A 19,563-nucleotide genomic window follows, 5' to 3' on the forward strand; every position below is an offset into this window, starting at 1 on the left:
GACTGCACCCAGATCTTCCATTTTCCTCTGTCAAAGGCAGAAAATGGACACCTTAGTTTGTTTGGGGTTTGTTTGTTTGGACCATGCCAAAACTTTAATCAGTCATTTGACCTCAGCATTAGCACTGCAACCGAATACCAGGTACATACAGCATTTGTCACTTGCTCTTTCCCCTTCAGGCTGGAGCCAGAGCTTTTTAACATGATATATTGGCCCCAAAGAGGGCTCCATAATCCCTGAACAATGGAGTAGGACTGCTTGCAAAAAGTTAGTTTAAGCAGCTCAATGAGACCCTGCAAGCTGTCTTGCAGTGTAACCAGCAGAGAGATGCCAAGCCACCTAAAGACAATCTTTCTTGTTGAAACCCTGACATTTGCCAATGGATATGGTCATATTTATAAGGCTTTTCAGTATACATAAGATGAGATGTGACAAAGGGCACAGATAGGTAAGCTTTCAAGACACAAGCTTTTCCAAATTATCTAGATTTAATCAACCACTTCGTAGAGTCATTGCTACTTTGCTGACAAAAGATTGTGGTCACTGAGAATCACTTTTCGCACAACATTCATGGTACAGAAAAGCTTCTGGTCCAGTGGCTTTTACTTTGAAAGACAATTCTATTTGCTGACACTTGACAAGTTTTTCATTTAAAAAAATAAAGATCACATGTACTCAAGGAATGGTAACAGAGATGGACATACATACATACATTGGAATTAGGTCAAAAATATCTTTTATTACACTTAGATGAAGCCTGGCAATAATTATCAACAGAAACAACCACTACTGACATGCTATAAAACAACAACAATTTGCCTTTTCAATTTATTATTCCCTCATTGCACATGTATAAATGTCAGTAATGCTAAAATGTGTGCACAGATGGGAAAACAGCCCCAATCTAGCCGTGTCCTGCTGAGTATCCTGGACTTATCAATGCTTTACCAACAACTACCTCCTACTACCTCTGCAATTTGTGACACAAGACAATGCAAAAAAGGCCATAAGAAGTTTAATTTCTGATTTTTGCAAAGCTTGAAGAGGTAGTTTCCATAAATATCTGGGATGAACATAAAAAACTATCTCAAATTGGACCACAAAGTGGGGGGAAGTCAGAAATACAAAGACATGTACTTCAGTGCGTCCATATTTTCTGACTTGAATATGTAATAAATGCTTATGCAAATATAAATGATCTTTAAAGAAGCAGGCAGCTTAAAATAGTCAAGAGCAGGGAAATTAAGGCACACAAAATCTAAACTGTTTAATAAGCAATAATAGCTGAATCAGTATGCAACGAGATCTCATAATGCATTAAAAAGTGACAATTCTTGGCTGTGTAAGTGATAGTTTAAAAGATGCTTTAATCAAGAAAAAAAATTATTTATTGAATTTCTCAAATGTCAAATTAAACTGCTTCACTAAATGTTCATTAACTGCCAAGAAAATTCTTATTAATTTTAAAGCACCATGAATGTACTCACGCAGAATGGCTTTATTTGACGCAAGCTTCGTTTCTTGCAAAATGATGTCTCCCTTCCTCTGAGGAAGTGATATTAGAAAAGATCTGAGCACCTCTTTTATCAGATCAGACTTTAAGACACAGGGAAGATCCTATCCCCCTGCCCTGACCAAAATACTAACCTGAGTGTCACATTACCAGTGCCTTAAAGTCTCCCTAACTTCCAGGGTGTTTTACCACGCTTCACATTACAGCTGTTTGAGATGGCAACATGACAACACCTCACACTAAATGTTTGCCAGCTCACCTCCCCAGTCTGCTGGTGGCATAAAACTATGTAATTCCCCATACTAAATACACACTGAACCACCAGCAATTCAGAAGTTAAAAAACAACATATTGCACAAATGCTGGCTGCTCCCTTCCTCTTGCAATTGCCAGCTCTGACTCTGCTGATGAGCTAGCAACCTGCCTGAAAATTTGCTTAACACACTCAGATTTACGCCCCACAAGGAAACAGCTCACCTATTTTTTTTTTCTCCAAATGCAGAATTTGCCAAGCTTTCTCCATGCCAAATCAACCTTGGAAAACTACCCTGATGCCAAATGACTGAAATATATATGCCGTGAAGATCCCTTTCTGCAGCTAGGAGTAGGAATTTACAACTTGGCCTCCTCTCATTCATGGATTTTTGCTGTCTTTTGTGTGAATGAAAGCATAGCCAAATTTAAAAAATTCTCTTACTCATCCCTGCATAGTCATTAAGGCTTCCCTTGTGGACAGAGGTGATGTCTGAGAGAAATGAGGCTTCACTAAGAAACAGCAAGATGAAATTCAAGTGGTCACTTTCAAATATATTGAGAGGGTTTAAGAAAGAGAAGAAAAAGTAAATAAAATAAAAAAAAAAAAAAAAAGTAAAAAACCCCGGAGTGCCACTCCTCAGAATGCTCCCACTGTGGTCACACAGCAGCTACTGCAAGTGTTAACTCTCTGCACATTCAAGTCTCCACTCCACTCTGCCAGCTGCTCCAGCTGTGCAAAGCAAGCACAATGCTAGTGCTGCAACAGGCAGGTGCCTTCAGTCTCTCTCCCAGATGCTTCAAATAGGACTTTAAAAGATAAGTACCCATAATATCAGTACTGACAGGAGAACTGCACTGATGTGCCCAGAAGGTCCAGTTTTAACAATGGACGCATGTTTTCTTATTTTTAAAAAAAATAATAAATAAATATATCAGCAGGCAGCAAAGTTGTACAAGCTCAAGAACCACAGAGTCAAATTTCTACAATAACTTGAGCTTACAGAGAAAGCTACTATGTAGACTAATTTCAATCACCATCCCACTTAAGAGAAGCTTATTCACCAGATAGAACCTGTCAGAAAACACAGCAAATCACCAAAGAAAAAGGAAAGAGAGGTCTGTGAAAGTAAATAATTCCTCATGAGAGGGGAAGCGCAAAGAAATAACAGATGCTACTCATGAATAAGGTAGAGAGACTGGAAAACCTGCAGCAATGAGGGTGGAGATCACATTACCATTAGACACATTCTGTCTTACCAGTACAAGCCTATGCTTTTGGAAGGAAATTAGGACTTTTGGTAGATTACAACAGGTGATATTTGAACAAGAACACTACTACCCAGCTAAACTACCAGGATCTCAGACTAGTGACTGCTGGCAGCATATCTTTGGTTTTGTTTTGGCAGAGGATGTAAATATAAGCTACATCTGAAGCAAATTACTTTGGGAGCTGCTGTCACTCATACTTGCCCCTGCTACTCACATAGTACAGCTGTCCTTACAGTACAGCTTGGAACTACTACCAGCACCAGAATATATTTACTACACACCAGAACTGTCATGTAACTTTACAATGCTCATTCAAGCTACATCAAATAAAGAGAAAGGGATCCACCGCTTTTAAAATACTACGTTTCTGCAGTTTTCTTTCAAATATGTGATTTTGTTCAGAGATTTTTTTAACCAATATAGTGATAATGATTTGGATCACTCAGGAGGATGTAAGAGACTTCTCAGCCTGGGAATAAAAGCTTTTTCAGTTTCATCCACTTTTAGGGTAAAATATAAAAGAAACTTATTAGGCCTCAAGTCCTTTTTGATGGTTTCCTAAGAGAGTCACAATTCGAGATAAGTGAAGAAATTGTATCAAGAATATTGATCTTGTGGGAGAGGGGGAGAGCCATCTGCAAGCACTTTTACTATTTTCTGACTTAGCAATCAGCTTCCATTCACAACACTAAGGACTTCCTCGTTTCTTAACCTTGCAAATTTAATCTCTGCATTTTCCCAGCTCCTCCGGCAGTGCCATTATTGTATTAACCATAGTTCATCCACAGTCCCAACTTCCATAGACATACAGTCAACTTTCACTTTTCAATAATGATCCAAGGCCTTTCTCTTCATGCAGGTAAAGAACTTGATAACACCTTTATAAAACAGGATTAACTTCTCCCTTACTGTGGCCTTTTGTTCCAGAGCAAATCACTATATTGCTATATTTCACTATGTTATTCTTGTGCCTGATGGAAAAAAAAAATTAAATTAAAGACGCTTTAATAAGTGATTAAAGATCACTTATTTCAACTAAAAATACTGCTCTGCAACGTTTTATTATGGCAACTGTTGCAAAGTTTGTGCCTTATTAGACCATCCTGGTTATGCTCCTGCTGCTCTGTACCAAAAGGCGGTTACAGAAGGAGGTTACAGGTGATGCCCAGCAGGCAGCCCCACGCCTGCCCTGCCAACCGACCCGGCCTCTTTCCCTCGCCCGAGGCCCCTCTCCTCGCCAAGCCCGGGGTTGAGGAGGCTGCAGGAGCTCCCGCAGGGCCAGCCAAGTGCTCAAAGCCCCGAGCGGAGCAGAGAGCGAAGCCGCCCCCTGTTCCCGGCCCGCCCCGAGCCCCCCGCCCGCAGCCCGGCCGCAGCGGGCCGGGGGCGGGACAGGCGGCGCTGCCCCTCAGCTTTACCCTCCATCTCTGCGCCGCGCTGGGACCGGAGAGGGGCAAGGACGGCTCCCGCTGTGCCCTGGCCGCCGCCGCAGCCTCCGCGCCGCCGGGCCCGCTATAAATACCCTCGGCCGCCGCCCCTCCCGCGGGGCAGGGCGGCACGGCACGGGCAGGGACACGGACAGGGCTGCCAGCCCGGCCCCGGGGCTGCCTTCGCTGCTTGTGATAACGGGTTTGTTCCGCTGCCCCTGCAGCCTGACCCGGTGTCTGAAAGCTCTGGCCGGGGCTGGCGGCTCCCCTGCGGGTGGGCAGCCCTGACCCAGCCCGGCTGGCCCCGGCCCTGCCAGCACCGCGCCCGCCAGGGACATCTTCACAGAACAGAGGGGTTTGAGTTGGAAGGGATCCACAAGGATCGTGAAGTCCAACTCTTACCGCTGCAAAGGACATCCCCAAGAGTCACACCATGCACCCGGCAGTGCTGTCCAAACGCTTCCTGGGCTCTGTCAGACTCGGTGCTGCGACCACTTCCCTGGGGAGCCTGTGCCATTGCCCCACCACCCTCTGCCTGAAGAACTTTTTTCTAATATCCACCCTAAGCCTCCCCTGACACAACTTCTGGCCATTCCTTGGGGTTCTGTCACTGGTCAGCACAGAGTGCCTGCCCCTCTCTAGACTGCAATGAGGTCCCCTCTAATTTTTTAGAGCAGACCGAGTTTTAAGGGCTCTGGATGAGTTGTGGCTGAAATTGCTGTTGCAGTTCATTCCAGGACACCTGCCCCATTCAGAGCAACATGGGCCTTCTTAATCCTCATCCCTTGATTTCCTCTTAATTACTACCTCTTAAAATAAATGTCCTCCTAATTACTACCTTTTAAAAGAAAAAGGTAAACAAGCTTCGTTTTTGAAAGCTGTTGTTGCACGAAGGTCTGTAAGTGTCCAAAATTTAACTACCAATGCCCCTAAAATTTTATGTCTCCCCTTAAAATTCAATCCTGATTAAATCCTGCTGACAGAGATGTTTGGAACTATTGAAATATTCACATGCGAATTAAACATGTATTCACAGTAGTATCCTAATTCTTATTTGTGGGGAAACAAGTGTAGCCCTCTTGTAGCTTAACAGCAGATTCTACCAAGCCAATAATAACTTGTACAATAGAGAAGGTAATTTTGTAGCCCAAGGTAATTTTGTAGCCCAATAGATATCCTATGCTGCAAGAGATAAGCATTTGAACCCCATTTTGATAGATAAAAGGGATTGGTATCACTAAATGAAGAGTTTGTAGTTGCCTGGGAACAAGCAATTGTGGTCTGATTGTATTCATCATGGCTAAATGAAAGACAGCCCCAATCAAAACTATGCATTTGTGCTGCTTCGAAGAGCTAATTTCCCCAAACTGAGAAAAACAGTAGGGACAGCTGACAAGGAAAAACATATTTAGTGTGAACATCAAAAGAGGGGCTCTCATAATGCCTTGATTTAATGGCCAAAAGACTGTGACTTTGCAATCACAGAGAACAGTAACTTTACCATAAAACCTCAAAGGCGGCTGTCAGAAAGCAAATGGAAAACAAAGAAAAATTATATAAATTACAGTTGCTATAAATTGCAAGTTACAATATCAGAAATCAATAATTTAATAGGGAAGAAAAAATATCCATGGTTGTGATAGCTAAGGACAAACAGGACATTTAAAGTGTTTTAGGAACAAAAGAAAACCCAGATGATACTGGTCCATGTAGTAAATATAGTTCATAAATTGTTTTGTGCTGATGTATAAAATGTAAACGTGTTCTGTATGTACTTCTGTGGTACAAAAGAAACAAGTAGAAGTATCTCAAAGGGGGTTTGAAGAACTGCTACAGCCCGCTAGTAATTAAGAAAGATAAGAATCATGATTTTTGAAATTCCAAAAGGGGTGTTAATCTTATACCAGTAGTCAAAAAATGAGCAAGCGCATTGAGAAGAAAATACAGCTCAACACCTGCACCCTAAATAACAAAGGGAGAAACATTTAATTTAAAAATATTTCAAATTGATTAATAGAAATAATTCCAGTCTTTTTTATGAAGATCAGGTCTAATCAAACTTCTCAAAATTCATTCTTCAATGAGATTTCTTGTTTGGTTACATGCATACTGAGGGTTCAGATTTTAAATCTGAAAGGAAACATGGTACCCCATGATATCATTAAAGCAGATGTTAAATTGACTAGAGCTTGCCTAAATAACTGATGACAAAAAGCAACAAAAAGTAAAGGAACCTTCTTTGAATGGGTATGTTTCCCTAAAAATGACCCCAAAAGGAGAAAAATGGCAAAGGTACCAATCCACCAAGTGAAGTAGTCTGAATTGAGTGGCAAACTGGACTTGTCAAACAAAATACATCTACTATAGCTAAATCCCTGTAATAAGCTTGAAGGATTGTAGGTGTTGTGTACTGAGCAGGTGATGGCACTCGCTGGAAGCGATTTAGCAGCTGTAGTCACCAACTCATCCTAAACACTGACTGCAGGTTGCTAAAAGGAAGGATTAACCTGCATCAAGGGAGTAGGAAATAGGGAACATAGCTTTCTCTCTGGATATATCACTGATGATACCAATCTTGCATACTGTGTTCCTGCCTATGTTTTGAAAAAAAATAAGTTGAAAAATAGTAGAGGGGGCAGATTAAGAGCTGAAAATGTGATTTGAGAGCTGAAGAAAAATGCTGCTAAGGGAGACGTAAAGAGCACAATCTGTTTATCGTATCAAAAAGATTGACTTGATTACAGCATATAAGTACCTTGATGCAGAAAAAAATACTGGATTCTGAAGGGCTCTTTAATCTAGTGGAGAATGGCACAACAAGAAGCTGTGGTAGAAACTGAAGTCAGACAAATTTGAGTGTAGCACAAAATTTTTCTTTTTAAGGTGACAACACATCACTGGAGCAGCTAATAAAGGCACCGAGATATTTTTAATGGGTTTATGTCCCTCAAGCCTTTCTGGAAGACAGGTTTTAGCCAAATGCAGGCTACTGCTACAGGTCTCACTGCTTGTATATGTGTGAAACTTAATGACACAGGATACAGAAGAGATCAGACCATATCACTAAATGGTCCTCTGTGTCTTATTTAATTTTTCTTCTTATGCTAAGTAATTATAAGAAGGGCTGGCTACTGGTGGGCATCTGCTCAAGATGATTTCTTTGTCAACTGACTGCAATCAGTCTGAAAAAAATTACTACCCTGAGTGTGTAGGATTCTAAATGATCGCAGTACATAAGACATACTCTTGGCAAGCAGCATATGAAATACCAAAAGACAATCAACATTAGTCACCTATTTTCATTTGTCAATGCACTAAGCTGACAAGATTTCAATTCATTTGTGTCAAGAAGGAGCTCAGAAGAGCTTAAGGTGAAGCTGAAGGAAAGGGTAGCAGTATGAATCCATTAAAAACACTGGCCATCAGACTTAGGTAACATGATAATTAAACACAAACTTAGAAATGCTGGCAGGCAAACCAGACAACTAATTCAATATGCAATATTACACTGGTAAATATACATCATTTTTAAATATTTATGAATTTCTTGCCCAGTTTGTGCATAAATGAATCAAGTTACCTCACCTGAAGCTATGATCCCCCATAATGAGCTGTGTTATGCAGTGAAGACTAAAAGGTTTGACACGACGAGTAATGCCTACCTCTCTGAAAGCAGCCAGGACCACATAACTGAATTGTGTTGCACATAAACTATTGAGAACTGCATTAAAATATTAATTAACTAACATTCTTCTTAAATTGTTGTATTTGCCAGGATGTGAACTTGCATCTTCTCTCTGCTGCTTACCAAGCTGATACGGCAAAGTTACAACATACATTTGCTGATATTACATACCTGAAAGGTCCCACTAGCCTTTCTGATCTTGTTACCTGTCCCCCTGCCTGAAGTTTATTCTCTGAGCATAAAATTTTTTCAACAAGTCAGGAACCTCCTCTAAACTATGCAGAACACCAGTGCTATAAGCAAATAGTTAACACAGAGGATTAGAATAAGAATTCATTCTTTACTGAAGGAAGAAAGAATTGTGTTGGAGAGGGAAAGTTCATTTTGGAGATAAGATGTAATTTTTTTTTCAAATCCACTACTCCAAAATTCAGAATAAGGGTGTTTTCCAAACAAAAAACTTAATTTTATCCAAAAGAGGCTCAAAGATTTGGTAATATCTAATACTGGTATGCGAACTCTAATACCATGTGATTGGTTCTGACTTTTAGAAATTATTTAGAAATACACCAGGGCCCTTAGATGGTCTTAAAGATGGAAGCTTTTAAAATTACTGTATACAAATCTAACCTGGAAGGTCCATAAATTAAGGTCTCAGCTCTTCCTCTGTCTTTTCCCTGGAAGAAGCTGTGGGCTCCACTTTTAGAATGAAAAAGAATCCACAACTACAAATGGATTTTAAAAAAAGAGAAAGCTGCAGGATCCCTGAGCTTGTGAAAATCAGATCCAGATCCTGGGGCATTAATAATTGAAGTGTCATGGTTACCTCCATTGGTGTCAACATCACCTATGAAACTCAAACATTAGTAGTCTGGTGCAGGTAACTGAGACAGGGAAGAAAAAGCACTAAGGAGTTGAAGGGCATTCATTACCTTTTTGATGCCTAGAGGAATAATGTTGCTGTGCTAGTGGAGGCCAACCAAAGGTGAAGGATGATCATTCTACACAGTAAAGTGAAAAAGTAGTTAGGTTCTCGAGTTGCAGCATCTGATGCCTTCAAAGGAACAATATGGCATTAGATGGCTGGCAAAGCACATTGTTCAGAACATCAAAGCAACAAAACATCAGCTGCCAAGGTTTGGATCCTCAAGGCATCAGCAACAAGGCAAAAACAACAAAGCCAGCAGGAATTTGCGAATACTGAATTTAAGCTGCAGTCCAGGATACCTTCTGGAGATTATATTTTGCAAATCAGAGGTGAACAAATGTCATTCCCTTGACACACAAAGAGGCCACATGTTCTTTTGGACAGCACACATGCAGCTGCCCAGAGGTCACATACATAATAAAGACTGGGTGGAGGAAAGATGAGGAGCAGTTCACAAACAGCAAAATCTCCTGGGTCTGTATGAGGCAGGGCAAGGACATGACAAATGGCAGGACTCAGTGCTGCCCCTGCTGCTGGTGCCAGGGGCAGGATGGGCAGGAAACATCAGCTGGAAGGACTTCTCATCATTCCACTGCAAGCCTTGGCTGGACATCCAGTTCAGGACTGTGGCAACCTCATGCTGCTAGTTTTATCCCCACTTGCTGCTCAAATGGAAACTTACTCCATTTCCTGCAAGTCTTTTGTGGTTTCATAGACTCAGCTTGGATACCCATGTTGTATATTTAAATCTGCTAAATTGCATCTGTATTTTCTTGGGGAAAAAAAAAATTAAAAAAAAAAAAAAAAAAAAGTAATCCAAATAGGTTTTTCTATAACCTTTCAAGACTGACTGTTGTTCATTCAAGTCAATAATGAGAATTACAGATCTAACTGTTATTATTCCCTTGTTTAAAAAAAGCAGCCATGCAAGATATATTATTAAACAGAAGACTGCCTAAGGTGCCTGATCTCACAATTGTAATACTATTTTTGAATAACTAGTATGTCTTGTATATTGTCCTTTAACCAATGCTGGCAAACCAGATCATGTCATATCCCTTCTCAAATGCTGATTTTGGTGGGAGGTGAAAGAATTTAAAATCTCATAGGAGGAGGATCCTCTCAAGATTTGGGCATCAGCATACTGTTTCACCCATTATGTTTTAATCAAACATTTTTCTGGAAAAGATGTGTGTTCCAGGAAATATCCTCATGGTGAAATAATGCTTAACAAATCTCATTACTCAGGTTTATGGAGTTGCTTGCCCCTTCTGTAATTCAGAAGGATTAAATCACTCCTGCAAATTTAAAATAAGATGAGCAACCGATTAGAGCAAGGCTTCTGTTTGCCACTTGAATCAGACAAAGAGAGAACAGACACAATAAGGAAATCATATTCAAAAATTGCAATGAAAATGAGGATATTTAAAATCTAAGACTCTAATTTTATCTCAAGATCTCATTGATTTCAAAGAAGAAGTCTAGACAAGCTTTATTGCTTTTTTGGTTTACAATATTACCAAAATCTTTTCCTAGATATATAACCCATATTTGGCTATTTCATTGTGGTTTAGACACAGAATCTTAGGGGAAAATGGCTAAAAAAAGCAAGGTGTTTTCACCCTCATTATGTGTCTGTATTTGATTTATTTTGATAAACAAAAATATACAGACTTGCACATAGCTTTTAATGCAAGAATCTTAACCTATTTTAAGCCAAGGGAATCACAGAGAGGGATGGAAATAATTAGAGAAACAGTAGATACCACTCTACTGTGGTGACTGAAGCTAGTGTGGGCATGTATGAGTTATCTCTAAATTAGCAGGGTTAGATATTGTTAAAGAAGTACCAAAAGTAACACAATGATCAGGGAAACATGAACATTCTTGCTCAAGGCTGGGTATTTGGAAAGTGGCCCATTTAGAGCCACACGTTGCTGCCACTGGAGTGCTGCCTTTGCACAAGAAGGTAGCAAATGATCGTATGTGCTGGCTCAACAGATCTAAGATCAGTCCTTAGGTTATCTTGGAAGTTAGGAGATAAAATCCATATAGGAATATTACAAAAGTTGAAGATGAAATTAGTAAAAAGATAGGGTTTCTCTCCTTAATAAGGTACATCAATTAGATTCTCCCACAATATCTCTTTCCCTAAAATTTTAGATATCCTGTTGAATCAGGTTTCACTAGATATTCCTGTGACAATAAACTCTGAAGGGCACATGAGTACACATGACGAAGCAGAGAATGGGTAACGTCTCCATTTCGACATTTTGAAGTGTCAAGAATCTTAAGAAAACCCTATATAGCTAGTTTTTCACATAAAGTAACTTACTTTAAATATTTATTCCACACCTAAAAAAATTTAATCCTTTGTGGTTTTCAAAAAAAAAAAATAAAACTGGGAAATTTTGAGCAGGCTTAGTGCATGCCACCATGAAATACCTTTGCAGCAAAGGCTGTAATTTTCTTAGCAAGCCATACAAGAAAAGGCATGAGTATTGTTTCTAGAATCAAGATTTATGTCCTTTGTAACACGCAGCCCCCAGAAGGTAACATGAGTCCAAGAAACAGACTCAAACAGGTCTAGCACTCTATCCAGTGCAGCTCATTGTGTGGAACCATTTGGAAGCAGATAGAGACACCAGACTGTAAGTGAAAGAAATCTCCATTTTCTTCCAGAGCATGTACCCATGCTAAGGAGGGCTAATGTTTCAGCTTCCCATCTCTGTAAACTTCAGGAAAGAATGAAGTTTATATCAATTCAAGATAGATTTTACATGAATTCTTTCCTGTTGCAAAACAAGAGTCACGGACCACATAACATTTAAAAAGGATGCAAAGCAGCAGGCGATTTCAGAACCACACTGAGCAATGTTATTTAGCAAAAAACTAGCCTGTGGGTTCTGCAAATGAAATTAGTCCCAATGCTCACTTCCATGGAAAATGTAGAATTCTGCATACAAACAATGTACACCAAGCAGCATGAAACTCCATTTGAGAACAGAGAAAAGCTTCTTTGAGCCAGCTTCAAACCTGATTTGACCTTCGACAATTTCACTGCAATGAGCACAATTTCTTCTCTTTGTGGGAACACCTGTTATGGATAAAGTCTGAGGTAAAATGAAATTGCTGCATGCAGGGATTATAACAGTTGATGTTGTGGCTGGGATGCAAAGATTAGGAACAGACAAGAAGCAAAACAGCTGTCACCATCCCATACCCAGAACAAAGGGGGGTTTTAATGGTAGCATGTTTAGGTAATGTAAATGCTGCATGTAGATTAGAGAGCTGGTTTCAGTTAAGTGACTCACTACTTTTCAGTCTTCCAGGAGATATAGAGCAGCAAAAGGGAAAGGCATAACTTCAACATAGTATTAGCTACGTGAAACCAGAAGGCACTTTTGGCCTATGCCTGCTCTCTCATGCTAGCACAGGCAGAAGTCAAGTATTTAAGTGGCTCCTTTTTGAGTGAGCATACACTTTGTTAAAAAGCTCAGCTACACCAATGCTGTGATTTTGATAACTAAAAGTGATTCTGATATCCAAGTCCCCATGCAGAAAGGGAAGTGGCCACTTATTTCCAGTGGACACACGTTCAACTGCGATTCCAGTCTATCCTGCTGTATATGGTTTCACCCAGCTTTCAGCTGTATCCCTGGTGCAAACAGGCAGCCTATGCAACAAGCTGACCTTACAAAACAAAAGGAAAAAAATTATTGGAAGCTGGACATGGTACAGTGCATATCAGTAATATTTGCAAATCTTCTTTTTTTCTTTTGGTTGTTATTTCTCCAGCAGCCTTTTTCTAGCAAAGAAAGCATCTTTGCTTTGGTGACAAAGCATCTTTTCTGAGATCAAAGGAGATAAACAAGAAATAAAAGCAACTCTCAGGCCAAGAATTATGCTAAGCAGCTCACTCCTCTTAGTATTCTAAGCTCTTACATAAGTTTTAAAGTCCCCTTTGTTAGATTAAAGAAAACAGCCTTGCATGCAGCCAATATAGGGGACAGAAAGGTCAAATCAACACCAATTTGTTGCTGAAAGTTAACTACTATACTCTTCAGAGGTCTGAACTCCCATCTCTTGCATCCCTGCACGTGGAGCACATTTCACACTTTGAGCTTGAGAATGGGCCAGCGAACTTAAATTATGACAGGGCGAAAAAGGAGTGGAAGTTCCAGCCTGTAACTAGGAGAAAAGCCCAATTCTTGTTGCTGAAACACTATAATCCCTCTTTCTGCTTCTCAAGGACTCAGAAGACCACTTCCTCCAAAGAAAATACTGTGAAAAGTGACAGATGTTTCTGCTGATGGAGCTGAGACAAACCTAGGACTGGTTTGCCTGAGGAAGGAGCTGATACAAGATGATGTACTTAATTAGTATAGCACAACTTTATTCCTGGACTCTATCCTTCTGACATTGATACCTTTGGAGACCTTTTGTAATATGACCATTATACAAATAAAAAAGAAACTGAAGTTTCTAGGTTGAAATGGCAGTACGTAAACATGAGGAAATAGAAAAATTTTGAATAAAAGGTTGTTTTCACTGTTTTCAGCTACATTTTCAATTTGGCAAAGACACTCACAGCTGAAGGGCTGAACTGGAGCCTGTGTGCTGCTATTTCTTTCACCATCAAATGCTTTTGGAGCACTATTAGATATTAGGATTGTGTGAATTGGTCTCCTGAAAACAGCAGTTCACACAGTGGTTTTGAGAAATTTTAGGGAGAAAAATAGATAAAAGCTTAGCTTAAAACCAACAATTGCAACTTGAGGGAAGTGTTTTAAAATCCTGGATCTTTCAGTTATGTAGACTCCTTCATGGGATGTGGTGGTATTGGGCTGCTCAGGCAGGAAAGAGGAATCATTCCTTATTCCCAATACTATTTTTTTTTTTTATTTAATCACTTAGAACTGATTTTCTCCTGAGACATCATCCATTCAAACTTTAATTGCATTCTTTGCCAAGACATCTTTTCTCTTGGCATCTCTCTGGATTGCACAGGTGAAGAAATGCCAACTGTGACTGCTCACTCAACCAGTTGTACTAAAAATAGTAGAGATGACAATACTGCACAGTCTTCTCTACTTGACAAACTGGAAGAATACAAAGACTTACTCCACGAGTGCATCAGAAGGAATGGAGCCAAATGAGTCATAAAATACAAGGCTTGTCAGAAGTGAAATGGAAAGAAAGTAAAATGAACTTCCACCTTGTTTCAGAAAAGACCCTGGTAATATTTTACAAACAAACTGAACTATAGGGAATATCTGACAAATATATAAATCAAGATGTATGAACACACATACTATTCAGAATTAAATAAAGAGAAAATGCATTACTTTAACATATTCTTTATGTACCTATTTACATAAAGCAGTATTGAGAAGTATATAACACATTTAGAAAGATGCCATTAAATTATATGCTTCACAATCAACTATAGTACATTTAACCCAGTTGCATTCCCTTCTGAATGATAACTGTCCTCCCACATTTAATGCCAAGAGCAACTTAAAACCAAAATATGTAATTTTACATCCTCTGTGCTGCATCCTGCACATAAGCAACCCATTTTGAAAGATTTGTCTAGATACACTTTTGGTATCAGTGTAGCAGTTCAGACACAGAAAAGCCAGCACAACCACTGAAACAGATTCTCTTAGCACTGGTATTTAGAAGTGTTAAATCACTAGATTAGACCAGCACATTGCCTTTTAAAATAGAGCTGCATATATTGACGCAGACAATTCTTCTTAGTCGTGTAGATATTTGATTTCAGTTCAAAGCTCAATCCCTATATTTTAGAACTTCTCAATAAATACTATAGCTCCCTAATATAAATTGACTTACTGTAGCAAAATTAGGTATCTCAGATTACTTCCACTTTTACAAGATGACTCTTTAAGGCCATTTGCTTTTTATTACCATGTTTGGCCATCATAAGACAACACTGCTACTATTTTTGACCCCTCTCTGTAAATTCATTAATATACTCTTTAATCCTAGCCTCCTGTAACTCAGTTCATGTACAGGGGCAGAGTGACAATAAGGGCTTTTGTTCCATTCTGGATGCCTTAGTTTCTTTACAGATGTCAAACAAATTCCTGAGTATTGTTAGTACTAGAATGGATGTAGTAAATGTGCCATAAGAATTTTCAAGAAAAACCTTTCTTGACAGCAAACAGGAATTTTTGCTTGACAATCCCAGCCCTGAGCATCTTGCACAATTTATTGCTCTCATTTTCTCAGAGGCTAATTTTAAGAACTGGTTTAATAAGAAAAATATCCCAAAGAGTACTCTCTTTTCCTTTCCAAAGCATATGTAAGTTTGTTGGAAGAAATACCTAAATGTCTGACCCAGTCCAGAATCATTAGGAAATACCCATAGTTATAATTTTGTTACTCTAAGGCTTTTTTCAGCATTCTAATTCTCACAACAATAAAAAAAAAGACACTAATTAGTTTCATAATTAGGCAAGCTATCAAAAACGGAGAGAGTTAATTAGTGTTTATCCCTTACCAGTCCAAGAAAAAATTCTATTCAATAAATATGTTGCAGCAAAATGATAAATAACAGAACTCCATTCAGGGACTTTCCAGATTCTAGTCAGCCCCAAAAGGAATAGGGAACTTTTGTTATATTAAGGCATTATAAACCCAGTCTTTCCCACCTGTTAGGAACTATGCATGAAACTTTTTAAAGGTTTGCAACTCAGAGTTGAGTTTGTCTGTTTGGGAACTACCTGGTATTTGTGTGCTGCAGTTCCATTTTCTGTCTAAGGACAGCATAACTACTAACGCCTCTTTCACAGTCTCCTCTTCTCTGACTCCTGCTCCAGAATGCAATATACAACCTCTTCATGTAAAGAATGTGCTGAAGCTTTCACTTGATTTCTTGTTTACAATGTCAACACGTATGCTTTCTTCTCTTTTGTTTAAAGGCTAGAAGCATATGGCCCTTAGTGGCCTTGAAACCCCAAAGGGTAATTTTAACAGACATTGTGTATGATAGAGACTCTAAAAGTTAACCTAGTTTGACAGCAGTCCCACCTGAAGGAGTTTAATTTATAAAAAATGTATAGGAAAGGACAGATTTTCCATCTGATCTGTGCTACTATAGACAACAACAGAGAAAAATAAGATAGACACACAGAGTGACAACATAGGAAAACAAGCCTACAAGATTCCTGTGCTAGTCTCTAATGAGCTCCTTCTCCTTCACCCTGCAGAAAGGTCTAACAGAAAAACAAGCAACATTTTTTTTAAAAAAGGGTTACCCTTTTTTCAGAATATTGTTTTTATAAGATTTGACACAATCTCTCTAAGAGTGGGTAATGGTCAACATAAGATGCATCTGAAAGTCTGTGTCTCACTATCAGTATATCTGGGATCATCAATTCTAACACAGAATCTAATTAGCTGTCTCAGAAGACAGAGGCCAGTAAAAACCAGAATGGACATGGAGAATGAACAATTGTCCAAATCAAGATGCATCTTGCTCAGGCACCAAGGGTTAAGCTGGTCCCCAGGAATGAAGCCAAAATATCCTTCCAAACTAGATTGGAAGGTAAGGCTTGAAAGGTTTTGGTGTCTCTCAGTAACATGATGGATCGTTTACTTTGCAGGACCTTCTAGACTTCTTTAAAGAACAAATTCTCCTGGTACTTTAGAGTCTGAACACACTGGTATTGCCCCAATCTCTTCTGCTTTTTTCCTGTCATGTAGTGTGCTTTTGTGTTTCTGCCTTTTGTATTATAGCCTTTTGTTATTACAAGTTTGGGGGAAGTTCTGTGGCTCCCAGGATTTACACAGAGTAGCATTTCTGTTGACTTACCTTGTATTAAACATTTATCACAGAGCTGCCTGCTACTGCAAAGGACTGTATTTTATGGCTGAGGTGATTCCTTCAAGATTCTTCTTCCTTCGAGGTGGTCTTTACAGATTATGCATTGGGCAACTTAATGTGCAGCTCAAAAGGAGCGTGCTCCACACCCACCCTGCTCAGTCAGCAAAAAGAAAGCTAGATTGTCTCTAGAGCCATCAACACAACATAAACTCAATATTGCTGTTAAAATAAACAGCAAAACCAGAGATTTCTCCACCTGATGCAGCTGTTGCTGCATCCACCATCTCCTTTCTTAGCCCAGGATATCAAACTTTGCACTGCAGATATTTCTACAATACATCCTCCGGCCCAGCTGCTGGCTATGTTAACATCAGGCTCAAAACAACACATGGTCTCCATCTACCTTTTTCTTTGGGTGATTGCAACCCTTTAGCTGCGGATTTTAATCCCTTCCCTCCTGAAATTTGCCATCTTTTTTAGATTTTTTTTTCACCTCAAGCTGTCATTGTCACATACACAATTCCACAATTCCAGAGCCAGTAGTAATGAGCAGTGCTGAGGGCAAACAGCATAATCAATGTGCTACCTAGATCCTGCCCTCAACCTGTTTAGGAATTACAAGGAGAAATGTTGTTCCCATACGAGTCAAGAAAATGAATTACTACTAACTCTAACAGAATTTTCAGGCTTGGTTACTGAAGCACCAAGTAAAGCACTTTATACTGAAAGCTTCCCCTGTGGCTGCCACCAGAGGACCTGAATCAATTAGCAAGGTATTTGTAGGAAAATATGAAGGCAAAAGCAGATCCACATTCATACACACCCTCCTTCATCCATTTTCCTTCTCCAAACCATCAATACACCTGACCCACTTTCTAACTCCCTGTTGTTGCAGATGTTGCTGATGCAAAGCCTGCTTCAACTTATTGGGAAGATACATTCATCAGAGAAATAATGCAGTGCAGCAGTGTCTTCTTTTGTCAGGAGCAGCTGGAATTATTGCTTACTTGGTGTCACCCCAAGGCATTCATAATTAGGAGCAGAAGATGTGTGTGCCAAGATAAGCTGTAAAAGACACATTTTATGCCAAAAGCAGGTTGGGAATGTCTTTGTAAGTATGGCAAATGGTATCATTTATACCTTAATGAAGGCAGTTTTCTTGGATTTCATTTTTGCCATTTGCATAGAAGAATTTGATCTGCTGCAATAAAGATTCAAGTAACATGCATCTATGATGGCGAAGTACCAAAATCCATTCTTTCAGTCTGCAACAAATTCTTAATTCCATGATAAAGGAAAAAAACCTCCACAACTGCTCACATATCTGAGTATTTAGAAATGAATCTGAGGATTTAATTAGACAATGAAGGAGCATTATTTTACATGATTTTCAATTAATTTAAAATTAATTTCAGCATGAAGTGTGTTAGTTTCAATCCTGCTCAAAAAGTTTAAAACAAAATTCCGTGATGTCCCAAGGCACCTGATAGCTGGGAATACCAAAGGATGTGTGTTTCCAGTAAGATGATAGACTATGGATGGAAATGGCAGAGGCATGGGTACACATTGCTTTTTGCCAGGTTTCCCACTGCAGTAGTAACTGCTGGTAGAGTAGCAATGGGCAAGGAGACTGATCTTAAACCTATACAGCTGTTTTCTTAGCAGCTGACTTAGCCCTAACTGCAAACACATAGTTCTAATCAGCCTCACCAAATGGGTGATAAGCTCTTATCCCTTGTCACATTCCCTTGCTTGGCCGTGGTCTGAGTAGAGGCATCTGTGACAAAAGGCTGCATCCAGCTCAGGTTCACCACTAGGACTGTGGTGTGTGGTATTCCAGAGGGACACCTTCCTCTCCTGGGGACAGGCTGAATAAACCAATTCATCAGTCTCTGAACGAGCCTGTCAGGAGCCTCCCCACTGTCAGAAGGGATTATTGCTACTTGCTACTAAACAAGTCCAGCCAAATCTCTATGCAGGACTATCCCCGTGCTTCTGACAACACCAGCCATCCCTGTGAGCAACTCAGCTGGGAATAATTGTATTACAAAAGTCTTAAGTGTGTCATATTGCAGACTACTGACTACCAACCTTTTTAGTCCAAGCCTCACCCTAGTGACCCTTTTTGCCAGCAGTCATAGCCAGGAGCTTTTTGGCATAGTGGCTTGGTGAAGGGCTCTGCAGAGCACTGGGTGAGTATCTCTGCATCATCTGCATGTGTGAGTGCAGACCAGTGATAGCCTAGAGGTCCAAGAGTTGAGTTTCATTACTTAATACACAAACATCCCCCATGACCTCAAGTGCCTCTGTACAGTACTCAAATAAATCCCTCTGCCAAGATCAAGTTCCAGGGGCCAGAGACAATCGCACAGTACATGATGCCATAATAAGCTCTTTTCTCATACCTCTTCCTGGAGAAATAAAACTTAACCTCCAAATGATAAAATATTTTTTAAAATTAAAAATAAAACAAACAAAAAAACCCTTATATATTTCAAATACATTATCAACTCCATTCTTTATCCAAAAGCCTTTTAACTGGAGTTTTCTAGAAAAAAAAATATGACCTGTGATTCCCAGATGACTTTGTATTTAAACCCAACTGAGTGGATGACCATCACTCTTCTAAAAGCA

At 39.6% G+C, this 19,563-nt stretch overlaps 1 protein-coding gene across 2 annotated transcripts in view; it reads right to left on the reverse strand.

Annotated features, from left to right (window-relative positions):
- Positions 1-19,563, reverse strand: part of GADL1 (glutamate decarboxylase like 1) — a 113,701-nt gene that overhangs the window by 75,868 nt on the left and 18,270 nt on the right. The window contains exon 1 of one of the 2 annotated variants that reach the window (XM_083873967.1): positions 4,453-4,504. The exons of the other annotated variant lie outside the window; for it this stretch is intronic. Coding sequence (XP_083730093.1) covers positions 4,453-4,459 — 7 coding nt within the window. The 5' untranslated portion in view covers positions 4,460-4,504. Of the gene's footprint in view, positions 1-4,452; positions 4,505-19,563 lie in introns of those variants that run through there. 2 annotated transcript variants of the gene reach the window in all.

Source organism: Zosterops lateralis, assembly GCF_965231275.1.
Source record: "Zosterops lateralis genome assembly, chromosome: 1".
Taxonomy (NCBI): Eukaryota; Metazoa; Chordata; class Aves; order Passeriformes; family Zosteropidae; genus Zosterops; species Zosterops lateralis.